General features: G+C 48.6%; 1 protein-coding gene across 2 annotated transcripts in view; it reads right to left on the reverse strand.

Annotated features, from left to right (window-relative positions):
* Positions 1 to 26,741, reverse strand: part of LOC309813226 ((E2-independent) E3 ubiquitin-conjugating enzyme FATS) — a gene marked incomplete at both ends in the record, with an annotated part of 240,926 nt that overhangs the window by 16,452 nt on the left and 197,733 nt on the right. Inside the window, 3 exons of one of the 2 annotated variants that reach the window (XM_082637848.1) lie at positions 10,367 to 10,544; positions 12,624 to 12,808; positions 16,085 to 16,375. In XM_082637848.1, coding sequence (XP_082493974.1) covers positions 10,367 to 10,544; positions 12,624 to 12,808; positions 16,085 to 16,375 — 654 coding nt within the window. The remainder of the gene's footprint in view (positions 1 to 10,366; positions 10,545 to 12,623; positions 12,809 to 16,084; positions 16,376 to 26,741) is intronic. The other variant, XM_082637849.1, reaches the window with a different exon arrangement.

The raw sequence follows: 26,741 nt of genomic DNA on the forward strand, positions 1-26,741 counted from the left end.
TCTTTCTGTGGGATCCTGAATGACAGTTTGTGGATGAGCAACCCATTCTAGGGGCCTGGGAGGCCGGTGGAGGTGGCACATTTCATTTATATAAAAATAATGCTCGGGCTTCCCTGGTGGCGCAGTGGTTGGGAGTCCGCCTGCCAATGCAGGGGACACGGGTTCGTGCCCCGGTCCGGGAGGATCCCGCATGCCGCGGAGCGGCTGTGCCCGTGAGCCATGGCCGCTGAGCCTGCGCGTCCGGAGCCTGTGCTCCGCGGCGGGAGAGGCCACAACAGTGAGAGGCCCGCGTACCGCAAAAAAAAAAAAAAAAAAAATGCTCAATTCCCATTCGGACGCAAAAGAGAGATACTAATGTTACAGTTCAGAAAGGCAACGAGCCTCTCCGATCCTTCAGGTAAAGGCACACAAAATTAAGAAATGAAAAATAAACCAGAGGTCTGTGGGGAGATCTATTTCTCTTTTCATGCTCAGGTCAAGAAATGAGATGGACCACAGGCTCCTGGTTAAGATGAGAGAACTGTTCTCTCTGCAGAGAGCTTGGCTCCTGCACAGACTTATCTTTGAGTTTAGAGCAGGATTACCGTTTCAGGGCTTCCATGAACCGATAGGGTGCTGGGAGCTAAAGGATGGATTGGAGAAAGGGTCTGCCCTTGGGTGAGGAGGCTGGTGATGAGAAGGATCGTGGGTTTGCCAGTCTGCCAAGCACACTGGCAGCCCACAAGCCTCCCTGCAGATCCTCGTAAGAGTAGAATCCTTGATGCAACACAGGCAGATGAAGCCCAGGGACCATGGCTTCAGCTCCTCCACCTAGAGGAACCAGATCCCCAAGTCAAACATCTCTGCTTCAAAGGAGACTTAATACAATCCCCGGTGCCATCCTCCTCTCTCTCTTGGACCCAAGAGCTCCATCGCAAGCTGCTTTCCCCCCTGCCCCCCAGGGTCTTCTCCTTTATGGTTCTAGGTTCACTTTACTTGGCTGTCTGCCTGGCCAACTCTCTTCCCAAGGAGCCACCAAACAAGCTGTTATCATGAATATTCAGCTCACCCCACTGTCTACAGCATCAGAGATTCACAAACTAACCCAGATCCCCACTCAAGACCAGACACTCACAAACTGAACCCTCATCAAGGGCTTCCATAAGTTGCCTAAAACGTGCATTTTTCTGGGGCCAGCAAAGCGATGTACAGCATTTCCCACAATGAGCACACTGGTGAATTTAAAGGCAAACCAAAGGAGCTGGACAACTTCACCCAAACTCTAAGATGTAATGACCCCAGTTCTTAGTGACCCCACTACACACGGCAGGAAATTCACTGTTTGTTTCTGCTTCATGAAAATAATACGAGCATTAGTACATTAAACATCGTGCTTTTATGATGTACCTTTTTTAAAAAAAATTTATTAATTTTTTGGCTGCATTGGGTCCTCGTTGCTGCTCGCAGGCTTTCTCTAGTTGCAGTGAGCAGGGTCTACCCTTCGTTGTGGTGCACAGGCTTCTCATTGCGGTGACTTCTCTTATTGCGGAGCACAGGCCCTAGAGCATGAGGGCTTCAGTAGCTGTGGCACGTGGGCTCAGTAGTTGTGGCTCACGGGCTCTAGAGTGCAGGCGCAGTAGTTGTGGCACACGGGCTTAGTTGCTCTGTGGCATGTGGGATCTTCCCGGACCAGGGCTCGAACCTGTGTCCCCTGCATCAGCAGGTGGATTCTTAACCACTGCGCCACCAGGGAAGTCCCTATGATGTACGTTTGATGCTTCCTTTGGCCTGCCTGACCCTCCATACCATGAACAAAGGTCCATTTGGGATCCGAGTCTGCAGGTCTGGGTCAGTCTAGGCCTCAGCTCAGTGCTCTGTGCCCTGGGACAGGCCACTCAAGGTCGCTGACCTTCTGTACCTCCTCTGCTTGGTGCGGGGACAGTGTCTGCTTTAAAGGTCCTTGGAAGGTCTCATGGGATGGTCCGTGTGAAAGTGCACTATAACCATGGAGATGCCAGTCACAGCAACAATGCTAACTAGCATCACTCTCCATGAAAGCAGGTCTTCCGTCTTTATAGATAAGCAAACTGAGGCCTTGCAGTTCAGTAACTCAGCCTAGGCCTCAGAGTAAATAGGTAAGAGGCCTGAGAATTGAGTCACTGATGGAATCAATGGGCTGTTTATTCTCTGCAGAAGATAGATGGTTGTGGTTCTCAAAGTGAGGCTTATATTTTCACATAAAAGCTAATCACATCTGTGGGGCTTCTGCTTCCCTTTCCTTCCCTGAACCGGCAGCCTCAGCATCACTTGGGAACTTGTTACAAATGCAAGTCCTTGGCCCTGCCCCAGGTTGGCTGGACCAGAAATTCTGGGGCTGGACCAGTGGTCTGTGAGTTCACAAGCCCTTTGAGTGATTCCGATGCTTGCGCAGGTTTGCAAAACACTGAGAGAAGGTAAGAGTGATAAGGAAAAAAGCCAAGTCCCTACATGGGTTTCCAGGATTTGAGGAAGGATTGCCAAATATAATACAGGATGCCCAGTTCAATTTGCATTTCAGATCAACAATGAAACATTTTTTTAGCATAAGTTATATCCCATGCAATATTTGGGACATACTTACGCTGAAAGATGTTTTGATGCTCTGAAATGCAAGTTTAACTGAGCATCCTGTATTTTCATTGAATGGATCTGGCAACCCTATTCTGAGGGTATGGAGAACCTCCCTTTGCCATGGCAACAGACAATCAGATCCCCAGTCCCAGAGAGCTCAGTGGCATAGTCTGATTCAGCTGCCTGTGTCATTGGGAAGGAAAGCCTCTGTCCTAGTTACACAGTTAGTTCTCTGGCAGTTTATTGCTTCCTCTAGCCATTTTCTCAGCTCTTGGTATGGACAACGCCACCCTCCCTGGTTATTTCACATTATGACATTTGTGAAGTGCTTTCCAAAGGGATTTTGACCGGTTCTTCTTTCTCTGTTGGACTCTGTGTTGGGTGACAGCATGATGGCATTGTTACAGATGCCAGGGGAGCCCACGTGGAGACAGGTCCAGGGCCTGTCAATGGACAAGCTTCCAGTGAGGCAAGCTGGCCACAGACTGTGAAATCGGCACCACAACCCCACTGCCCAGAGGTTCCCAGGGTCCTCAGTCATCACCTTCTGGAATTGCTGGACCAAAGGGGTTCAGATAAGGAGAATAAGACCTCCTTCTCACAGTCCCAGATTTCTGTGGGAAATGGCAGATTGAAACTCCAGTTGGGGTTTCTTTAGCAAAACATGGTAGATATTTTTATAAGCAAACATTCCTAGAGCTATATTTCCAAAGTGGAATCTCAAGAGTCAGGTAAAAGCATTCCGAGGTCAAAGAAGTTTAGAGAACTTATCAGTGCCCTTAACATACATGAGCATTGTAAGCCTCCCAGAGAATACAGCATACAAAACAATCTGAAGGGATTGCTCTCCCTCGGGAATGCATTTTGGATAGTCTAGGCTTAAGGATGCTGGGGAGAAAAGTGACAATTGCAGAATATTAACAGTTATAATTCATTCTCAGTTTTCAAAGTTAGTATTTGTGGCTACAGAATAGGACTTTATATATATTGATATACAAAATATGGTGTACCTTCGCCACATTTTCTTAAGAATGTGTGTATGTTGAATAGCAAGTTTAAATTACCCATATAAAGGAACTGTAACAATGGCTCAAATCGCACTTCACCCTAAAAGAGCAACATCTAGAACACGTCTGAAAGGCTAGCTGTTGATGTGAGAGTCACTGCTCCAATTCCAGGGTCTCCCAGCATTATTTAGAGCAGGGGTCCCCAACCCCCAGGCCACGGAGTGATACCGGTCCGTGGCCTGTTAGGAACCGGGCCGCACAGCAGGAGGTGAGTGGCGGGCGAGTGAGCGAAGCTCCATCTGTATTTACAGCCGCTCCCCATCACTCGCATTACGGCCTGAGCTCCGCCTCCCGTCATATCAGCGGCGGCATTAGATTCTCATAGGAGCCCGACCCCTACTGTGAACTGCGCATGCGAGGCATCTAGGCTGCGCGCTCCTCGTGAGAATCTAACGCCCGATGATCTGAGGTGGAGCTGAGACAGTGATGCTAGCGCTGGGCAGCGGCTGCAAATACAGATCATCATTAGCTGGGAGGTTTGACCGCACAGACGCCATCATAAATCAACCGCTTGCAGACATATCAAAACCCTATCAGTGAGCGGCAAGTGACAATTAAGCTGCATCTTACGGAGTAGACTGGACATAAGCAACACACTTCGGGTGTCACTTTCTCCCGTCACCCCCGGATGGGACCACCTAGTTGCAGGAAAACAAGCTCAGGGCTCCCACTGATTCTGCATTATGGTGGATTGTATAATTATTTCATTCTATATTACAATGTAATAATAATAGAAATAAAGTGCACAATAAATGTAATGCGCTTGAATCATCCCGAAACCATCCCCCCGTCCCCCCAGTCTGTGGAAAAACTGCCTTCCACGAAACCAGTCCCTGGTGCCAGAAAGGTTGGGGACCGCTGGTTTAGAGAACCACAGAATCCCGTGATTTACAGATGATGAATAAACTTTCATTCTGGTTGCCAAGTAGATTTATATCCCTAGTGTCACTGCGAGGTTTATTACTGAACTGCACTGTGGGATAAAAGGGAAATCATTTGGAAAATAAAATCCAGGCAATTGGGAGAGTTCCCATAAAGACATTTTTCCCTACCATTCTACAATTCTGTGTTTAATTATTTTAATTAGAATAAAATAGGTCTACTTCTAATCAGCAGACATAAAGTAATCTTTTTTCCCCTCGTTTCTTAGAAAAAGACACAACACAAAACCTTTATCATTGGTCCAAGAAGGACACCAATAATAGTGTACGTGCAAACATCTTTGAATTAGGGAAACAGTCTTTTAGCTAAATCATGCTTCTTGTTTTCTTTGCAGACTGATGAAGTAACAACTGACTTTTATCTGATAAGCGCATTTAAAATTCCTTTGTGAGTAATATTGGGAGAGCTAGGCCCAAATATTTATTCAGAAGATTGATGGAAAAACATTCATGAGATCAGATCAGCAATAACAGGGGTGGTGTGGCCAGTGCTAGCTGCATGATGAACAGCACAGTTTTATTACTGCAATGACTTCCCCAGCCATCTCATATCTGCTGGGTCACTTTTCCAGCTACATGCTCAGAGAATGCAAATTAATTTTAATACCTGATCCAGCCAAAAATCATCAGTGAAAGCAGATCAGCCGGAGAAGGAATTCTGCAGGGCCTTCAGGAGAACTCTGCTGCTCTACGGGTCTGTGATTTAAACAGCTGTGCTTGGCTCACCTTGGGAAGTATGGATAATGTAACTCAGATTAAGTTAGTCTGCTTTGCTACACGCGGCAGAGCTTCCCAGAGTGACCTGGTGTGGTGTGTGCCCACTGGCACTTAGAATCCAGGGAGATTTTTCTGGCACACTCACACGGCTATAATCCAAAGTGAAAAGGTAAGAAGGTAGACCATGTAGAGAGATACAAGAGACTGGAGTGCTCCAATGGAAGAGGTGGGGAGGTGGCGACTGGATGGGAGTAGTCAGGGAGGGCTTGCTGGAAGAAGGGTTTTCCTGAAGCCATCTTCCTGATGGGTTTCCTACACTCACAGGTTAAGAAGACAATCTGGAAGAGCCAGGAGGACCGTGCCAACCATTAGAGGGAACATAAACCAAGACGGAGGCAAGCCAACCTGTGCTGTGTTTGAGCACTGCCCAGCTTTCCTACTGGCTGCAGCACTGAGTACAGCGAGCAGCAGTGACTCACAGTGAGCAAAGTGCTCAACTGAGAAGTGAAAGTCACCACGCAGCCCAGGTCATGCATTGCAGGAGTCACAGGCAAGAGCCTTGCGGGTAAGAGATTAAGACAGAAGCTAGACTTGAGATGGACTAGGGGGGTTAGGCAGCATGTTGCACAGCTGAGAGGAAGACGGACAGACAGGGCTTCTATCAGGTGGTTTGGGGGCACTGACGGTGAATGTTCCCGGAGGTAAAGAAGGACAGCCAATGAGACCAACTGGGACAGGCAGGCAGGTGGGCAAGTGAGGCTGGGAGGGGTCTGGGCTGCAGGGTGAGCATGGAATCCAGGGAGGCTCAAAAGCTGAAGATGGTGCGGCCCCGGCTGGGGGAATCGCAGTGAGGGCAGGATAACGCCACAGACTGGTCACCAGGAGATACTGACTGAGCCCCTACCTACGGGTGCTGTACCACCTACTGACTGCAGGTGCTACACTGCCTACTACCTGGGGGTGCTGGACCTGATGCTTCCCACGTGCTTTCAGCTCATCCTTCCTCAAATGCAGCCTGCCGGGCAGAAGCAATGACTGATTCTGGAACTCTCTAATTCCAGGTTACGGTCAGCCTTTCAACATGACCAATCCCTCCCCCCGGGACCCCCAGGAGCTGTGCAGAGACTATGGGGAAGCCCCACCTATGCCCCAGGTAACTCAGGGGACATGGGCAGGTGGAGCCCTGACTGGGGAAGGAGAGAGGGGCCCACAGGTTAGAGAGCCAGTACGTCAGACGCTGAGAACAAAGCCGGCCTCCCGCCCTCTTCCTCCAGCCTCTCCCTGAGGCTCATCTTCTCGTCACCACGTCCCACCGATTCCATCACCTAGGAACCTCTGCATCTGTTGCCCTTCGGCATTCCACTGCCTTGCCATAGTCTGCCTTCATCACGTCTTGACTGGAGATACATAGCCTCAGCTTTGACGGCAGAATAAGGAGAAACCCAGATGCAGCATATACAATGCCTGGTAGCCCCTTGGACTCCTCTCCAGCGCTTCCGTCTCCCCTTCTGCTCCCCACCCCCATTTTACGGTCCAGCCATAGCTGAGCACCCAGCGACCTCTCGCTACAGTGCTTCCACATCCTCCCCCAGCACGTCCCGCCCTCCCCACCCTGCCCCACGACTCACCCTCATAGTCTCTCCTCATCCTAATGCAGTACGAGGTCTCCTCCATCAGGACCATATCCCAAGGTGGGAGCAAGGCCACCACCTGTGGGTTGCCATGGCAACCCCCCTTCATGGCACTTAGCAAATTCCAAGGCCATTGCCTCTTTACCTGTGTGCTTTCCCCAAGAGGTGGGGAGGTCCCTGAGACCAGGGACTGTGGCTGGCACACAGTGGGTTCTCAAGAAGGGTTTGCTAAGAGATGGATGAAGATGTTCCTTGTGTCACTGCTGGAGCCAAGCCCAGGTGGCCCAGGTGGCTCCTGGATAAGGAAAGAGGCCAGGCATTTGTTGGCTTTGAGAACTCAAGCTACAGAAGATGAGTTATTAAGACAGGCTGGGGTTGTAGGCAGGACCTTTATAACGCTGCTTCCCAGACTCGCTCTGGTCCCAGCTGGTCCTGAAAATCCCCCATCTCCACACAGGGAGCCAACTGAACACTCACACACGTGAGCATGCATATGCGTGTCCGCACACGTGTGTCACTGTCCCTGTGCCTTAGAGGCTGCTCAGGATTCATCAGCCAACAGGAAGCGGAGCTGGCCCTCCGGCCCTTGCTGTAATTGTCCTGGATATCAGGTGCGCGCTTTGCCGGCGGCCCCTCCACAAGTGGGTGTTTGTCAGCTGCCAGAGGTCCCACCCGAACCTCTCAGGTCTGTGCCAGGCGGGCCCTGATCAGAGGCAGTTATCTCAGCTCGGAAAGCAATCCGAGTCTCCCCTCTAACAGATGTCTTGACACTGTAGCCGGAGCTCGTTCACGAATATGATTTATTAACTAATTTAGCGTGTAAGAAAAACATCTGCATCTCGCTTTTATCATCTTGCCAGCAGACAGGCTGAAGACAAGATGTGTACTGCAGACTCGATTAATGGAGCCTTAAGCACTCCCTGCGCTTGTCCAGAGCTCGCACAAGGCTCTCGTTTCAGAAGTTGTCTGATTGAGCCGACCTAACACAAACAAACGCGAGAGTAAACCTCTCATCAACCATAAATACCGCGGGGATCGGAAGAGCGGCCATAAAATCGTGCGCTGAAGCCTGCCCAGAGCATTCTAGTCATCAGGACCGTCTCGGAATTTGGGTAATAAAAAGGTGCCTCGGTTATTTAAGACTATCGACTGGGTCTGATCACCTTTTATTATTATACACGATTTTAAGATTTTCATTCAAAGGAATGTGAACATGTAAGGATAAAATCTGTTTGGGGCAAAACATCACCACTGGATGATGGAGTGGATAGAACTGTCTCCCCAGAAAGATATGTTCAAGCCCCCTCCCTTGTATCTGTGACTTGATTTGGAAATAGGGTCTTTGCAAATGTATGCAAGTTAAAATGAGGTCATACTGGATGAGGGTGGACCCTACTCCAATGACTGGTGCCCTTATAAGAGGAGGCAATTTGGACACAAAGACACACAGACACAAGGGAGACAGAGGCGGGGATTAGAATGATGCATCTATAAGCCAAGCAATGCCAAGGAATGCCAGAAGCTGCCAGAAGCTACCGGAGCGAAGAGAGGAGCATAGGATGGATTCTCCCTCTGAGCTTCAGGAAGGAATCAATCCTGTGGACACCTGGATTTTGGACTTCTGGCCTCTAGACTATGAGAGAATCAAGTTCTGTTACTTTAGCCACCCAGTCTAGGGTCATTTCTTACAGCAGCCCTAGGAAATGGATACAGATGAGCAAGGCAGCTTCCCTCTGATATTTGAGATGATGATATTCCAGAACACTGAGGCCCACGGTATGGCACAGCCGGAAGGCAGCTGGCCCAGGGGACGAGCAGGAATGGCCCCATGCATAACAAGTTCCCAAATGTCCACGCGTCTCCATTTTTTTCTACACAAAGTGACGGGAGCTGACGGAAAAGGAAGACTCTTAGACACCATTTTTTGTGTATACGTATGTTGAGCTCTAACGTGACACTGTTTTATATTTGTTGACAACACATTTGTTTATCTAACCATTTTCATCAAGCAGGATCTTCAAAAACATGGAGGCCAAGTGGCCCACACACCATGGGCACCCTGGCAGCCCTCCCCAGAACAACCCTGGACACTGAAGGCCCTGGGGGGACCCCCAGTTGTAACTGACACTTGGTGCCTCGTGGCAACCTGAGAAATCTGTACCCGAACCCAGATTGCTCTCTGTTGAGCCAGAAACTAAGGAGCCGCCAGAGAACACACCCCAATAGTCTATATCTGCCAATCGGCTTCCAAAGCCGATGAGAGACACATTTTCAAGCAGGGAAAGTCTTTGCACGTGTATTTTGTTGATTTCCTTTTCTTAGCATCCTGGAAAGTGTTACTGGGACTGAGCAGCAGGTGTACTACTAAATCCTTCACCACGAGAAGGATGCGTTCACGTTTGCCATTTCTGGGGTCTTGGACGACTCCCCCAGCAGAACTGCGGGGGGCTGAGGGGGACCTAGCCTGCCCGTGGTTAACAGGAATCCTATTCCAACCCCTCTGTCCTCTGTACCCCCCCATCCCCCCTGTAAGATCTTGGTCATATTTGCTAAGCTGCATTTTATTGAATATGGTTATTTCCCCAGAGGACTTTTATTCAGAATTAAACCCATGATTTCACCTCCTGGGGGCCAGAACATTTTCCTAGGAAGAAAGATCTTGTTCCTCTATCCAAAGAAATAAAACGGAGGTTTCCCCAGGCCTCCAGATTTTAAGATTTGAGTTGGCAGGCCATCAGAATATGCTCCCATGTCCCCATCTGTGCCCTTGTCTCTCCTTGTTATTCTCGCTGGTTTAATAGTCTGTTTATAAGCTCCACGAAGAAAGGATGGAGGCCAGCCTTGCTCACTGCACTCTCCCCAGCTCCCAGCATGGGGCCTGGCCCAGAGAAGGGGCCTGGCCCAGAGAAGGGGCCTGATAACGACTTCTCCAGTGAGTCAGTGAGCGCTGCCCTTGCAGGGTCAGTGCGACACCGGCCTCCCGGCGTTTGGAAAGCTGGCCATCCCTTCTCCGAGCTCACAGCAGGAAAGGGGTTTCGAGATGATGAATGTTGATATAGACAAACTGGAGTCAACCTCTCACCCCGAGACCTGTTTTGCAATCTATCAAGGGCAAAGGGCACCTCTTGCAAATATCTGTTAAGGAGCCAAGAATCTGAGCCGGCTACCCTGGGCTGCTACTTTCCCAGCTAAAATGGTAAATTTGTGTCCCAAGTTATTTCTGCTGAGTTCAGTGCCCGTATATGATCTCTCAGGATGGGCTGGCTTCCAGGGCAGGCTGTATGACCCTGAGGTTTGGGTACTTGGGCGAACATGAGTCCTGCATATGGCAGGGACACCATTTGGACCACCAGCCTGGGTGAAGGTCGCAGCCCCAGGATCCGGCAGTCTCGCCAGCCCTCCCGAGCCACCTGTAGCTTACCGCTAAGAGGGTGGGGAACGGTGAACTGCTTCTTATTGGCGCGGACAGGAAGGAGACTCTGCTTCTGGCCCAGGCTCTCCTTCTGCTGGGCCTTTCTCTGCTGTACCATGTGCTCTAGCTTCTTCAGACGTTCTTGCGAGCGAGAAATGAACTGAGGTTTGCGGACTTCCAGGGCCTCCTAAGAGGAGCCAGGAAAGCATTTTCTTTTTAAGAGAAATGACGCAGGAAGGCAACACATCTGTCTGATTGGGTCGAGGGGCTGATGCATGAGCACATCCCAATTTTCTCCCAACACCTCATGGAAAGATGGCAACAGACACGTTGGTAACATAGGTCTCAGTCAGCACCAAGGGCCCCACTGCAGCATCACTGACAAGTCACCAGCAGCAAACTGTGAGTGCAAAGGCACAGCTCCACCCGTTCCTTCTCCTCCCTGTCAATGAATCCCTTTCCAAAATCTGAATGCCCTAAAGTCCATATTCCGAAGCGACACAGGTGGGAGAGGAATGGAGGCGTTCCGAGTCAGCTGCTTCTGCGGGGAGCTGGATGCCTTAAGAAGCACAGACCCAGATCCTCCTCCCAGCATGAAGCATGTGTCTTTTCAGGAGAAACAGTAATCACAGCTAACGGAAACAGCTTCTCCTCCCAGGAAGAAAGAGCTGGCAGGAGAGCTCTGCCTTTGCAGAATGGTTCTGCAAGCTCCATAGGGGAGGTCCTCTTTGGCCTCATCTCTCACTGCATCCACCACTCCGTGCACGGACGAAGCCCCTAACACAGATTTACTGAAAAGGAATAACCACCACTGACGCACTCTGCTCTGTGCTAGACACTAAGCGCAATGCTTTATGTGTATTTGTCGTCTGAGAATCCCCGCGTTGATTCTGGAAGGCAGATGCATTTATCCCCATTTGACAGAGGCAAAAACTGAGGCTCGTCGTAATGTGGTAGGTCGCCTGGCAACCCTCAGCTGTGGGTGTCCCATGCTTTTCCCACCCTGCCTTTCACTGTCTTAATCTGATATCCTTACAAACCACTGTTCAAGTTGATGCCCTGCCTGGAGTACCACCCCCAGCTACACCCATCGGCTCAAGTCTCGGTTCTCCCAGTAAACTGCTAGGTCGCCCTGTTCAGCCTGAGCATGGGGGTACCTCACCCCGCGCGAGTGATTCATGCACACATATTGCCATGCTAGGCTGTGAGCTGCCAGATGGCAGGTGCCCTGTCTCCTCCACATCGCATCCCTTACAGCCACTGTCCCAGCTCTGCAAACAGCAGGTGCTCAGCACAGGCCCTCTGGAGGTGCTGCCATAGTGTAAATGTCCTCTGCCTCATTCCTCTCCCAGCCCTCGGGGAGCTCAGAGTTTCCAGGGAGAGGGCGACGTGGGCTCTATCCATGTCGTGTTCGCGCCCCTAGCTGCTGTGCCAGGAAAGGAGTCTCTTGGCCAGTTGGCCTCCAACGTGCCAGCCCCAGGTCCCAGGCACGAGTCACTGGGGCCTGGAGAGATGGTCCCTGGGGACGGTCTATGGGCCCAGGCGTGGCTGCCCGCCCTGAGGATGGAGGCTCAAGCTGCTTTGGGAGCACATGAGTCTCTCACGGTGGGACCACCTGGGGGACAGGGGTGCAGGGCCGGCAGGTGGAGCCTGCTGTACATCAGCAGGGCTGTTGACAATGCATGATGTGTCTCCCAGAAGGCATAGCTGGCTTTCTCTGGATTGTTTGTCCTTCTAATCTTTATACCTGTGTATTTTTTGAACTTTAAAAAATGTGTACATACTACTTCTACAATTGGGGAAAGACACAAAATGAGAGCTTCCATATCCTTGAACTCAAGGCCATGACTTTGGGACTTCCTTAATCTTTCAAAGGCTTATGTTCTTATCTGAAGATAGGGTTGTAGGGACTCCTGCCTCACGGGGGTGCCAGGAGGATGCAAGGCCCTGACACCCATGAAGTGACCCCTCCATGTCTGGGTACCAGAAAGTTCTCAACAAATGCTGTCATTGCTCCAGTCACGGTCACTGCTGATGTTATGCGATCCCCATCCTAGCCCAGTGGAGCGGACATCATCATCTCCTTACTCACATGGTGGAACAGAGGCCCAGAGAGGTTAGGGGACCTGCCCAGAGTCACACAGCCACCAGGAAGCTGAGTCAGGTCTCCAGCCTCAGAAGTAGAAGTGAGGTCATGTGCCCACAGGCTCCCCGGGAAAAGTCTCCCCTTGGTAGGAATCACGCCGGGATGCATGGAAGGCCTTACCTGCAAGGTCAAGGAGCTTGTGGGCACTTGCTGGCTCTTGGAACAGTCTTCTGGCAGGTCGTGGGTCTCTGGTCCCTGGGGGGTTTCTGGCTCAGTGGGCGCTGGCTCGGGCTCGGGCGTGGTGGGCTGCTCACTCTTCTTGCATTCCTTTATTTTAACAACCAAGTCACAGCACGTGTAATCTCCTGGGAGAGAAGATTAGAATTCCATTTAGAGAGCACCCAGTGATTTTCTCCTGGTTCCTCAAGGCCGTGAGACACAGAAGACAATTTTGAAAATAGAAACACCAGTGGGTTATTAATGGGCCTCGTTAAGCCCACGAGATCACGCCTCATCACAGACCCCCAGCTGCCCTGGCCACGGGGAGGCATGTTTGTAGGCAGCCAGACCTTGAGACTGGCTAGTGATGCCGTGGAGGTATTCCTGTGGCTTCTGACGTTCAAAATGCCTTTGCTCCCGAAGCAAAGAAAGTTTTTTTCTATTCTGCGCTTCCTATTACGTGAGTCCTGTACAATTATTTCAGTTGGGTTGTTTGGGGACCATGTATTAATTTATCTTATGTTTGCTACACTAATGATGTAAGACAGAGGAACGGCGTTCAATTACCTAATCTACCAGAGACTAGCCCTGGCTTTACATTCATAATTGGAACTCTCTCTGTCTCAGCGCAGGATTGGGCCCCATCTTGAGGCCTTTTTTTTTTTTTTTTGCGGTATGCGGGTTTCTCACTGCTGTGGCCTCTCCCGTTGCGGAGCACAGGCTCCGGACGCGCAGGCTCAGCGGCCATGGCTCACGGGCCCAGCCGCTCCGCGGCATGTGGGATCTTCCCGGACCAGGGCACGAACCCGTGTCCCCTGCATCGGCAGGCAGACTCTCAACCACTGCGCCACCAGGGAAGCCCCCTGAGGCCATTTTGACATTCCTTGGTGGAAGAGGTCAGAGGATGAGTTGATGCCACAGCATTTCGGGCAGGGTTGCCTTTGGGGTGGTGAAAGTGGGCGATTCATACGCATTCACTTACCACTTACTGACCAACTCCTCCACCTGGAACACAGTGTTTGTCCCAGCCTGCTCTTCCCATCTGGGCTCCCTGACTCCCCTCACCACACCAGCCCTAACCACAGCATTACCAACCCTCTCCGGTTCTGAGACTCACTGGTGGTCCCCTCACTCCTCGTACACACGCCTCCCCATCTCCACGAAGCCCCTTTGGTGCCCACCCAGTGACCTCCTACCTCTAGGCTGAGCCTGAGTTTTTCAGGAAAACGCCCCCACCTGCCTCCTCTGTGTACCTGCCATGGAGCACACTTCACACACTCAGCAGCATCAGTGGGCCCGTCACAGGATGCTTTAACCCCACAGGCCTGTGACTCCCTTGAGGGCTGGACCGCGTCATACTCACCATGCCTCTCTCCACACTGCCAGCCCAGGTGCCCAGAAGCAGCTAGTTCTGTTGGGTGTGGAGAGGTGGCCACAGGACACATCTCCATGGTCTCATGAATCTCTTAACTGACCCCCCATTATAACCTCCGCCATTCACACCCAGATCCTCTGTGGTCTGGACCACCTGTCCTGTCTCCACCCCAAATCCATCAATGTTCCCTACTACCTACAAGCCCTACAAGGAGAGCAGACTTCTCATGGCTCGTTCATGGTGGGTGTTGCCCTCCAGCTACCAATTCTGATGCTCTACCAACAACGTGCTGCTTAGAGGTGTGCAAATCCTTCTCCTTGTTCTTCTAAGCATTTGCTCCAGTTTTTTTCTGGAGATTTCCCTGTTGCTCCCCCATCCCTGCTTCAGGTCTAACCACTAACCCAGATATCTGTCCCCCAACCCCCTCCGGCTAGAGCTAACTACACTTTCCGTGGTACTGTTTCCATCTCTTGTGAACCTTTATTCTAGCTCACCTCAGGGAAGCCACGGTTTCCTCCCATCCTTCCCCACCACAGATCCAGCGATGCAAGGGCAGTCCTGACACACTCATCTCCAATGCTCATGACAAAGCTTTGTCCATTATCTTCAAAGTCTCTACTACTGTGGCCAGTCCTCCCCAGTGGCATGGTCTGTACTCATCTCTAGCCAGTCTCAGCCTCCCTGCCTGGCCCTCTCCCATCCGGCCTCCACATTGTCCAGGAGACAATCACCTTCAGAGCAAGTCTAATTAGGTCTGTTCCCCCTCAAGGGCTTGGCCCAGGCTTCAGTCCACACTCTCTTAGTGGATTTATACGGACCTTCCAACTCGACCCACGGGACCTTGGATTCAGACTCAGTCCCCTCCACCCCTGCACTCTGGTACCCGGGACCCCAAATCAGCCATGCTCTTTCCATCCGTTCTTTGCTTTGTGTGTGCTTTTCCCTCAGCCTGCAATGCTCTTCACCTTAAGGTCTGATTTTTAAACCTCTAATCAGCTTTCAAGTTCTTTCTCAAAATCATTTCCTGAGGAAGAAGTCTCTGTCTAGTCCCTCCTTGCAGCATCTGGGGCCGTCCTCAGCTTCCCGATGGCTCACCACAGGCACAGTTACAACCCCGATGTCTCTGGCACTGGACTGAGAGCACCTGGAGGGCAGGAAGCACCGTGCACAGTGCCTGGCACACAGTAGCTATTTAATAAATGCTTCTTTGATGGCATACAGTGGATACTCAATACATACTCCTTTAATGTATTGATGAATAATGAGCTAGAGATTCACTTGGGTTTCAAGAAAAAATGTTTTTATCAATTACCATAAATATGTTAACTTTTATAATCCAAAGCTCTATCATCTTTTCCTTTCTGTCCTCATCCATAGCTCTTTGGGAGAATCTTTAGAGTGAGAGGAAATCTAGATTTTCCTCTGTTATAACTGGGCACCACAGATCTTTTTTCTATTTTATTCCTATGTTTTTTTATATATCAATGGTCACTGCAATCTTAGTGGAGGTCAGCCACTTGGGCTTTAGAGAAACGATGGCCTGGTTGAATTCTGTGAGAGGCTGAGATGGGGACCTGTCTTAAAGGCACTGTGAGGTCAGTGCACTCTGTCTGTTAAGCGCCTGGCACATGTGGGGTCTCCACTCCCCGGCCATTATCCTGGCCAGTTACTGAGGACCACCGTCAGCCTGGCACACCTGCTGCCCTCAGGGCAGCCCCCCCAGATCTCAAATGTTCCCTAACGAGGCCCGAGAACCTGCTGGGCACCTGGGAGTGGCCTTCTTCTCAGCTCCAGGCAACGCTGGCCTTGTGCACAGTAGGGCTGGGGTTTCCTGACCCATGCAGCGCTGTCTCCTCGCTGCTTGGGAGGTAGAACTTGCCCACTATTTAAACCTGCTGGTCCTGCTTCCTTCTCTGCTTGTACAGTTGGAGAAAAGGCAGATTCATAAGGGAAGCTCAAGTGAACCAGGGCCCAGGAAGACCCTGCACCGTGTTCCCGATGAAGATCAAGGAAGCATCATCTCAACCCTACCTCCCTCGCTCCTTACCTTCCAGCAACTCTCTTTCTATCTGAACACCATGGTCTTCCTGCAGAGATGTGCATAAATCTTGGAAGGGGCAAAGGGACGCAGGTAAAGGGAGGCTGCGTTTCGGGAGGCTTTGCTGTTGACTCTCTGCGGGTTCAGAGAGGTCACTAGACTGACAGCTGTTGCTTGGAGAGCTAGACCCAGCAGGAAGGGGGTCTTTAACCAGCTTCTGTTCCACTGGGGGAGCAGACGCAGTCACATGTGCTCCTTCTCGTTGCTTCTCACTGTTTCCAGAAAATACTTTTGGTTCAACTAAAAATAAAATGAAAATTGTGCTCAAAACATCTGATAAGCCCATGTCTAACGTACTGACTTTTGCACGCCACGCTCTCCCAGAGACAGGCAGATGGGCTGCAGGGCTGCCTCAAGGGGACAGGCGCCATTGATGCTGACGTGCATATGCTCACCCAGCAATGACATGTGGTCACCAGTTCTGGCCAGATGTCCCCGGGGTTCACTCGGGAGCCCCTCTACATGCACTGCTCTCATGCACATGGCTCTGAAGAGACCGTGCTCCCTGGTACCCTTCAGAGCTCCAAAGACCTTCCAGACAGTAGATAACTGAATGGGTGGTTTAGCACATTGACTCTGGGGGAAGATACCTTGGGTTCAAATCCCCCCTCCACCACTTATATGCTATCTGGCCTCATCTATAAAATTCAGATAATACTATAACAAGGTAATAATGTTAAACATTATATATTTAATTTTAATATATTTATTTTTGTAATAAATTTACCTATTTAAATAATAAGCAATATATTTATGGAATGTATATAATCATATTTTATATGATAAACAATGTAAGCATATTATTAATATAAATACTAAATGTTAAAATCAAGGTAATAACAAAATAATGATCCAGCTAAGGTGTTTAGCACAGTACTTGATACACAGTAAACATTTAATAAATGTTCATTATCATTATTATTCCAGAAACAATGATGCCGGGTTACGTCCTATGGTGAGTGAAGATGCAGGATATAATTTATCAGCCGTCTGTGCTCACCTCTATTAAAGCAGTGGGTCTAAAAGGTGTACAACGTGTTGCTTGTTGCCACATTGTAATATCAAAGGTCTGGAAACCACCTTATGCTCACCAGCAGGAGACTGTTAAATAAATTACAGTACTTCCCTGCTTTGCAGCAGTGAAAGAGAATAAGGCACATGCTCCTGGGTAGAGGGGGAATCATCTCCAAGACACATTATCAAGTGAACAGAGTGTGGACAGTGGGCTAGATCTGCCTTCCCAGTCAGTGCTTATCTGCTCAGAACATCTCTGGAAGGACCCCAAAGACCCTGGGAACTAGACTGTCTTGGGAGAGGGCACCTCAGGACCAGGAACTGGGGGCGGGAGAGAGACTTTCTTTTCACTCTTTGCCTGTTTTGTACTCTTTGTTTTTGCTTTCTTTCTTTTTCTTTTGGAATACTCTATAAAGTTTTAAAAGTTATTCACTTTAAACAAGGCAGTGACTCTTGACCAGGTGTCATCTCCTCCCTATGCTGAGGCCACCTAAGGGGAGACAGGCACGGCTGCTGGTGGGACACACCCAGACCTCCTGCATACGGGGGGCAGAAAAAGGGTCCTGGGAACCACTGGAATAATTGAGATTCTTGGGAGATTCTCATCATATTTTCTGAGATGTCTTATACACAAAAAGGAAATGAGCCCATGACTACCAGGCACTGATTAGAGTGGTGACTTCTCTTAAAATGCCAGTTGTCTGCAATTCCTTCCAGCCTCTCTGTCTCTGAGTCCTGGCATCCCAGCCAGTGAGGACAGGCTGAGCGTGGTGAGGCCGGCAGGGTAGTGGGAAGAGATGGAACACAGACGGTCCCCTCTCTGGGCGACCTGGCTGTGGGACCTGAGGCAGGGGGGCCAACAAGAGGGTGGACCCAGCATTCCTATTCCCACAAACAAACAAAATAAAGGTAAAGTACCCTCTGGGTCCCTGTGCCTGTACGTGAAAGTGCCCCCAAACGGTGGCTGTTACAGACCTTATCATTTGCAGAGGGATACGGCCTCCTATGGAAAAGTTGGGCTTTGCTAATTTGTACAGAAAAATCTTTCCAACCATGTATTTCAAAACCTGTCAATTCTGTTTAAGTATAAAATAGCATAAGCAAAAAAAAGTCCTAAAATAGTTCTTCCTTTCTCCGTTGCTTCCTTTTTTTTTTTTTGCGGTAAGCGGGCCTCTCACTGCTGTGGCCTCTCCCATTGCGGAGCACAGGCTCCGGATGTGCAGGCTCAGCGGCCATGGCTCACGGGCCCAGCCACTCCGCGGCACGCGGGATCTTCCCGGACCGGGGCACGAACCCGTGTCCCCTGCATCGGCAGGCGGACTCTCAACCACTGCGCCACCAGGGAAGCCCCGTTGCTTCCTTTTATTAGGGGTTCTTTTAAAGAATCAAAAACCAAAGTAATTATCAGCGATGCAGTCCCAATCTACTAGTTCCATCCTGACATTAGACTCTTTAAATAAATGGATTATTTATAGACTCATGGAGAGCTAACTATCTATCTGCTACCTATTTACCTATTTACCTACCTATTTATTATCTAACTTTCTATCTGGTTTAATGTAAATTCTTGCATGAATGATTGTACGCAAGTCAGATATTCCAGTTGTGACCTGAAACAGTTAAAACAAATCCTCCAAAGTAGAAGGTAGGTGGTGAACTGGGGAAAAGAAAAACACGCAGTCAAAGAAAAACTCTCCTGACAACGTATTAATCAGGGCTTTTTGTGGATTCTGAGAAGTACAATCATCAGCCATGAAATGATCCCCAGGCAGAGCCTTTGCCAGGCAACATGGTCTTTTTTTTTCCCCACACACTCTGCATGCAGGTTGTACTTAGAGTTCTCTATTCATGGCTCAGATTTTAAACTACATCACTCCTGTGAAGACCCGTCACCTCCACAGGCTCTGCCCGTCTTAGGAGAAGTTGAATCACACAGCAGCCTCTAGCAGAGGTTTTTTCTATTTCTTGGACTGAAACTCAGAGCCTGATTCCTGAGGCTGATGCTTGCAGGGGCTGGGGTCCCGCAGGTTTCCTTTAAACAGCCACAATCCCCATTCCCTTCTCTAAAACGCGATACCCACTGGGTTGATAGTCTATAGCTCAACTACTCAGTAGCTAAGCTATTCAACTAGCTCCAGCAAACTCACCTACTCAGAGCTGAGCTAGGCTCTAGGACGTAAACCAAAACCAACCAAAAGATCTGCCCGACAGTCATGAATTCCCTCTATTAAATTCTCATCTTTGACTCAGAGACGAGCTCCTTGGACCATTACACGGTGCTTCTCTGTGCTCCTCTAAAGCTCATTTTTTTGTTGTGAAATGTATTATTTTTGTAATTAAAGATATTAGAGCAACTATGAGCCTCCTAGATTAAGAAGCAGAACTTTCCTTGGGCTTCAGCTTTCCTATCTGAGCCCCTTCTGGATCATACTCACCCAGACAGAACCACTTGCCTAAATTCTGTGTTGCCTGACTCACTGCTTTTGTCTATAACGTTCCCACCTATGTAAGGATCCATAAACAATATATTTTCAATACCAAAAATCTGAATAGCAAGTGCAAAGCCAGCTGTTTTAAGGTAAAGACATCACTGTATCCATTAGGAAAAAAGCTTTCAGGAGAAGAGAGTTCAGCATCTCAGGGCCATCGCTTCCCTGGGACTTGATGGGGTGTGATTCTGGGGAAGACGGCGATGAGCCACGAATGAGTCCTGAAAACAAGGGGCTGACCACAGTCAGGGTGGCAGGCAGGGCTGGTGGGCAGCAGTACAATCAGGGCAGTGGGCTGTGCTGGATTTTCTGTTCCTGACCTCACCATGTCCAACTGCAGACCTCAGGGCGAAGTTCCAGCAGGGCGCTTCTCTGCGCTGAAATGTGGGCCCTGAGCTGCCCCAAGTGCAGGTCAGGGAGGGGAGAATGGAGACCTCACCGACACAGCATCAAGACCAGCCAAGAAGAGACTTGAACCTGGGCCAGGCGAGGGCATCACCAGCGCATGCAGATCCTTAGTACAAACTGAGGAAAAGCTGCCCGAGCCTCAAGACGATGTGCCTCCACGGGCCAGAAAGTGTCATCATGGACCAATTTGATAGACAAAGATACTTTGCTGCTTCTTTCCAAATACTGAGGTGACACATAATCTTTCATGTTCTCAGACGAGCCCCACACTGTCACACGATTCTAATAACTGGCAATTCGGGCTCACGATAGGAAACGAGCAAGTGGAGAGCGGTTGCTAAGCAGCGGACCAGCACAGTCGCCAGACTCTGTCAGTGGAATCGCAAAGGATGAGCGAGAAAACCATAAAAACCACACACAGTCCCAGAGAGCACAGCTGTATGGGGACCCTTAACAGCCCAAGGCAGGTAAATAACACAGGGAACACATTTTAGGGTCATTTTTCTCCAAGTCAGTTTAGATTTGTTACAGGTGTTTTGGTGTCAAAACTGAAACCAGTTCTCTAGAAAGATCCTCTCTTAGGGTTTGGGTCTCAGCTCCATACACCTTCCTGCCTTCTAACACCAGCCAATCAACCAAAGAGATGTTTCCAAGCAAAGTAGGCTTCCTTGAATCCAAGGCCACATCTTCTCCCACATTTTAATGTTTCGGGAAGTTATATTTTCTCCCCTCAAACGCTAGACCATCTTACAACAGACTGTCTTAGAAATAACAGTAACTGAAGCTTGTGTTGACATTTCTGGGTCATCGATAAAAATACCAGTTTCTAAATGCAACTACAGTGGGTCTCAGGCTCTCCTAAAAACCTGATGTTATTTGCCACTACCCTGAGTGGCCCCAGACTTCCCTTCGCCCATCACCACCTTTTTAAAGCTCCTGCATCTACATTTTATGTATAGCTTACCTATCTGATCTTCCTGCCTCAGCTGTGGGCCTTCCTCCAGCAAACCCCATAACTGTGCATCTCACTGGAAATCAAAGAAGTGAGCTGGAGAGGACTGTGTATCCATCAAATGGAAAGCCACTCTGAACAGCGCCCGGGGCTGAATCACGGACCCCCTCACTTTAGGCAGGATTTTGCTGTCCCCAGTTTTGACACAGGGACACAGGAGGCTGCTGCTGAGGGGAAAGGCAAGGTATTCTCTGCTCAATACATGCTAATTCGTGGACACAGATATTGCTAAAGAGGAAGGAAAAGGCGGTAACCCTGGGTACTCAAAACACACACAATTTCTCCAGCAGGTGAAATTCTCTCCCCTTTTAACAGGAGAGAAATCCTCAAACTACCTGCAATTACAGTACACAGAAGATGACATAAAAGAGTCTGTTGATGACTCATAGAGAAACAACCAACAGAGAAAGCAGACAACAAGCTTTTACAATGGACGAGGCTGGTGGGTACTTTCTCTGCTTTTTAACTGGTCAAGACTTCATCTTCTGGCAGCAGGTGAAAACTTGATTTCCTCATGGAAAGAGGTGTCCATTTGGTACCCTGCCTCCGACCCGATCTAGACTTCTGTTTAAAATCAGCCAATAATTGTTTCAGCATATTTCTGTTAAATTTCTACATAGAGATGCTGCAGCCCAGGCAGGGAGTCAGAAAGGGGGTTAAGGTGGGGGGGGGGGCGGCAGCAAATGAGATAAACGGCTCCTGGCAGAGAGGATCGGATCGGGAAGAGAAGCTGTGTTTGGGAACCTGCACGTCCCAAAGCCCATCCACTCGGCCGGAGCAGGGCTGGAGCTGGTGCCTTCAGGAAGAGAAGAAATCAGGGCAACAGACAGCAACTTGAAGATCAGACAGCAAGGAGGAAGGAGGAAGGGGCGTCCAAAGGCAGCGGGGCCAGCGGAAACACACGAGCGAGTCCTTTCCTTTCCAGGAAACGAGACTTCCTGTCCATATGAGCCCTTCCTAGACAGTAAACAGGTTTCTTCTGCTGTAAGCGGTAAATATCTCTCCCTAAAGAAGGCGACCGGGGCTTCCCTGGTGGCACAGTGGTTGAGAATCTGCCTGCTAATGCAGGGGACAAGGGTTCGAGCCCTGGTCTGGGAGGATCCCTAGTTGCGGGGCAACTAGGCCCGTGAGCCACGGCTACTGAGCCTGCGCGTCTGGAGCCTGTGCTCCGCAACAAGAGAGGCCGCGATAGTGAGAGGCCTGTGCACCGCGATTAAGAGTGGTCTCCGCTTGCCACAACTAGAGAAAGTCCTCACACAGAAACGAAGACCCAACACAGCAAAAATAAATAAGTAAACTAAGAAACTCCTACCCCCAACATCTTAGATAACCACACACACATCTCAAGTTAAAGATTAAAAAAAAAAAAAAAAAAAAGAAGGAGACCTAAGTGGGGAGGGGCGATGGCCAAGAAATAAAACCGACTTGGGAAAAATGGTGGCGGTAGCTACAGACCTCTAAAAGGAACCTTCCCTTTTTGGAACCCGGAGCAGATAGGGGTGGCAGGGGGTGCCGAGAACTGTTGTTAAGATGTCAATACAGTGTTAGGACAAAATATGCAAGGGATTGGAAGAACCCTGCATTCAGAGGGAAAAGGGGGAAGATGCAGTATGTTCATTATTACTGTTCTAGGGTCAAGTTTCAAGATACCATGTGGGTTAAAGCCATTGTGGAGAACTGTATGGAGGTTCCTTAAAAAACTAAAAATAGTTACCATATGATCCTGCAATACAAACATGCACGCACACACACACACACACAGAAAATGGAATACTACTCAGCCATGAAAAAAGAAGGAAAAGCCATTTGCAGCAACATGGGTGGACTTGGGGAATATCATACTAAGTGAAGTAAATCACAGAAAGAAAAATGTTATATAATATTGCTTATATGTGGAATCTAAAAAAAAAGATACAAATGAAGTTACTGACAAAACAGAAAGAGACCCACAGACATAGAAAACAAACTTATGGTTACCAAAAGGGAAAGGGGGAAAGGTATAAATTAGGAGTTTGGGATTAACACATACACACTACTATACATAAAATAGATAACTAACAAGGACCTACTGTATAGTACAGAGAACTCTACTCGATATTTTGTAATAACCTATAAAGGAAAAGAATCTGATATATATATAGATAGATAGATATAGATATATATATATCTGAATCACTGCACTGTACACCTGAAACTAACACAGCATTGTAAATCAACTATACTTCAATTAAAAAAAAATACTACGTGGGGAGTTTGCACACAGCTTTCATGTACAGTAAAGGGTCATTCATTCACGCATTGAGAGTATCTAGAATGGACACTGAGTAACTGGACAGAGCTCTTTTTCCAATTATGTCATTATCCTAGAGTTTTAAGACTGTTGAACAAAAATCTCAAAACATACAAACAAATATTTGGAAGGCAAAAATAAAACCCACACATACATACACACATGCACACACGAAAACACACACAAACCTGCCTGTTTTCTAATAAGTGAGTTACCTGGACTCTCTTGCAGGTGATAAGAGACACAAGTTCCAGTCAATGATTAGATCACACCTTTCTACCTGACACCAAGGAAACAGAGTCCCAAATTATCAATTTTCCCATAATCCTTTATCCCAAAGCATGACTCAGATTCCTGAAGCACAGAAAAAAACATTTTAAGCTTTTCTCAAAACTTGCTGCTAGTTTCCAGAAGTGACTATTTGAGGTGATAATTTTTTTTCAGTAAGTCATATTTCCTTTTAAGAAACATTTTGTAAATTATAAAAGCAATAAATTATCACCATCAAATTTGAAATATTAAAAAAATAAAAATTATTGACAATCTGTCACTCACAAGAATGTTCACAGTGGTTTTCTTTGGGAGGTACAGCACATTTCTAGTGGAGTAATACACGGCTGTTTCCCCTTTCATTTCCATTTTGGGTACAGCTTATAACTAGACAGGACCACCCTGTGCCATACCAGTGGTACACAAAAGCACAGGTTCATTATCATACTATTATTTGGGAGACTTATTGCTGTTGATGGCCACCTTTCCATTCTGTTTAATAATTCTGTCAGGCTTTCATCTCTCCTCCTCCTCTGGCTTTTCCTGGGTTCTCTGAGAATTACCAAGCAGGTAATGCTGCACGGTAAAAACTGGTAAAACAAAAATCAAACCGACCTGCCAGGTGTCAAGGGGAGCGGCAGAGAAGAAGCTTAGTTAAGTCTCCTGCAGAGTGAAATGCCTGCTCAGAGCCAGGTCTCATCCCAGAATCATCTGTGTGTGTGTGTGTGTGTGTGTGTGTGTGTGTGTGGTGAGGGCAAGGTCAGATTTTTACCCCATTACCTGCTCTTTCAAAGAAATTGCTTGACCTCTTTATCTTCAACAACTATCCACTGAGTACCTACTATATACCAGGTACTGATATAGAATGCTTGGGATGCAGAGTAAAAACAATAAAATTCCTGATCTCATGTCAAGGACTGCTTGCTCCAGCCCCTCCTACAGCCAATGACCATCACTTCCATCCAGCTCCCAACCAATGACATCACCTCCACTCCTACAGCCAATGACCATCAACTCCACTCCTATAGCCAATGACCATCACCTCCACTCCTATAACCAGTACCATCACCTCCACTCCTATAGCCAATGACCATCACCTCCACTCCTATAACCAGTACCATCACCTCCACTCCTACAGCCAATGACCATCACCTCCATTCCTACAGCCAATGACCATCACCTCCACTCCAGTCCCCACTCCTACAGCCACATTCCATACCTGAAATGTACCCATACCCAGAGCTGCTTCTCCCCTGAACCAGTAAATTAAAACCTCCTACTCTCTGACGAGATCCAACAACTCTTTCAGCTCACAGAATGCTCTCTCCATGCCTTTAACATCATCACTGAAGACCTTAAGTCCCCACCACCTCTGGTAGACTCAGCTGGTTGCCTACTCAATATCCATTCTTATCTTTTTTCTTAACTTAGAGAATCCTCGTTTTGTTCAAGATGATAATGGGCTCAGCTAAAAAATCATATTTTTTGTGGTATGCTACTGCTCCAGCCAGTGAGATATAAGCAGAAGTCCTTTGGGAGAACTTCCAGGAGGGTCTCAAGAGGGGATGTTCAGCTGGTATTCACTGTGGATGTGGACGTGATGGCTGGAGTCCTGGCAACTATTCTACAAGCATCATGATGAGGGTCACACCTGAAGGAAAGTGGAGCAGAAAGCAGAGGCGTGAGCTCCTGAGGACACTGTGGGCCTGCCATACCTGCCCCAGACTGCCCATCCCTAAATATCTTTTTTTAAAAAATGAAGTACAGTTGATTTACAATGTTGTATTAGTTTCAGGTGTACAACACAGTGATACATATGTATACATATATATATTCATATATATATATATTCTTTTTCAGAGTCTTTTCCCTTATAGGTTATTACAAAATATTTAGTATAGTTCCCTGTGCTATATAGCAGGTCCTTGTTTGCCCACCCCTGGATTTCTTTTTTTTTTTTTTTTTTTTTTTTTTTTTTTTTTTTTTTTTTTTTTTGCGGTATGCGGGCCTCTCACTGTTGTGGCCTCCCCCGTTGCGGAGCACAGGCTCCGGATGCGCAGGCCCAGCGGCCATGGCTCACGGGCCCAGCCGCTCCGCGGCATATGGGATCCTCCCAGACCGGGGCACGAACCCGTATCCCCTGCATCGGCAGGCGGACTCTCAACCACTGCGCCACCAGGGAGGCCCTGGATTTCTTTTATAACAAAAATAAACCCTTACATTTTCAAGCCACTGATTTTTGGATGCGTTGTTACTCAAAACTAAATGCAAGTCGTAATTGATCTGACCCCACCTATCAAGGTATGGGTCTGGATCGGCCAGGTTAGTGGTAGCATGCATCAGAATCACAGGGAGGCCTTGTTGACATCCACTATCCAGGGCGGCCCAGCTCCAGCGCTTCCAACTCAGTAGACTTGAAGTAGAGCCCAGAAATGGGCATTTCTGAGTTCCCAGGTGGTGGTCCTGAGGCTGCTATTCCAGGAACCACACTTTGAGAACTACTAAGTTAGGTTACAATGCGGTAAATAAACAAAGAACAAAAACACATTTTTGTGACTCAGTACCTGGCTACTAAAAATGTGGTCTATGAACGCCACCACCGACCACACCTGGGACCTTGTTAGAGACGCAGAGCCTCAGCCCTCACCTCTGACCTACTGAATCAGAATCTTCCCTGGAGCCCCTTCCCAGGTGGGTGCAGCACAAGTTACACCCCCAGAGCCAGCCCAAGGGGCTCTGCTCATCACAGAGGCTCATGCAGGCTCCACCGGGGCCTCTGCTTCTGTGACCCCTGAGAGAAAGGGCACAGACTATCTGCACTGGCCCATCAGGGCTTCCACTCCCAAGTCCTCCGATAGCTCAGTTTCACTGGCCACAGCAGACTGTCAAAGTGGAGGGATGTGCAGTCCTGCCACGCACCTACAAGGAGAGCAAGAATGTGGAAGAACAGTCTTAAAGACTCCCAGACCAGCCTTCCAGTTTCCCAGCCTCTCTTATCCCTTCAGCTGCTCTCAGACTAGGGATGAAGGGCATTCAAAAAGGTACAAGTACAAAGGGAGAGAGAAATTAGGAGTTTGGGTTGAACAGATACACACTACAATATATAAAATAGGTAAACAACAG

Source organism: Mesoplodon mirus (genome assembly GCF_964341445.2).
Source record: "Mesoplodon mirus genome assembly, chromosome: 2".
Classification (NCBI taxonomy): domain Eukaryota; kingdom Metazoa; phylum Chordata; class Mammalia; order Artiodactyla; family Ziphiidae; genus Mesoplodon; species Mesoplodon mirus.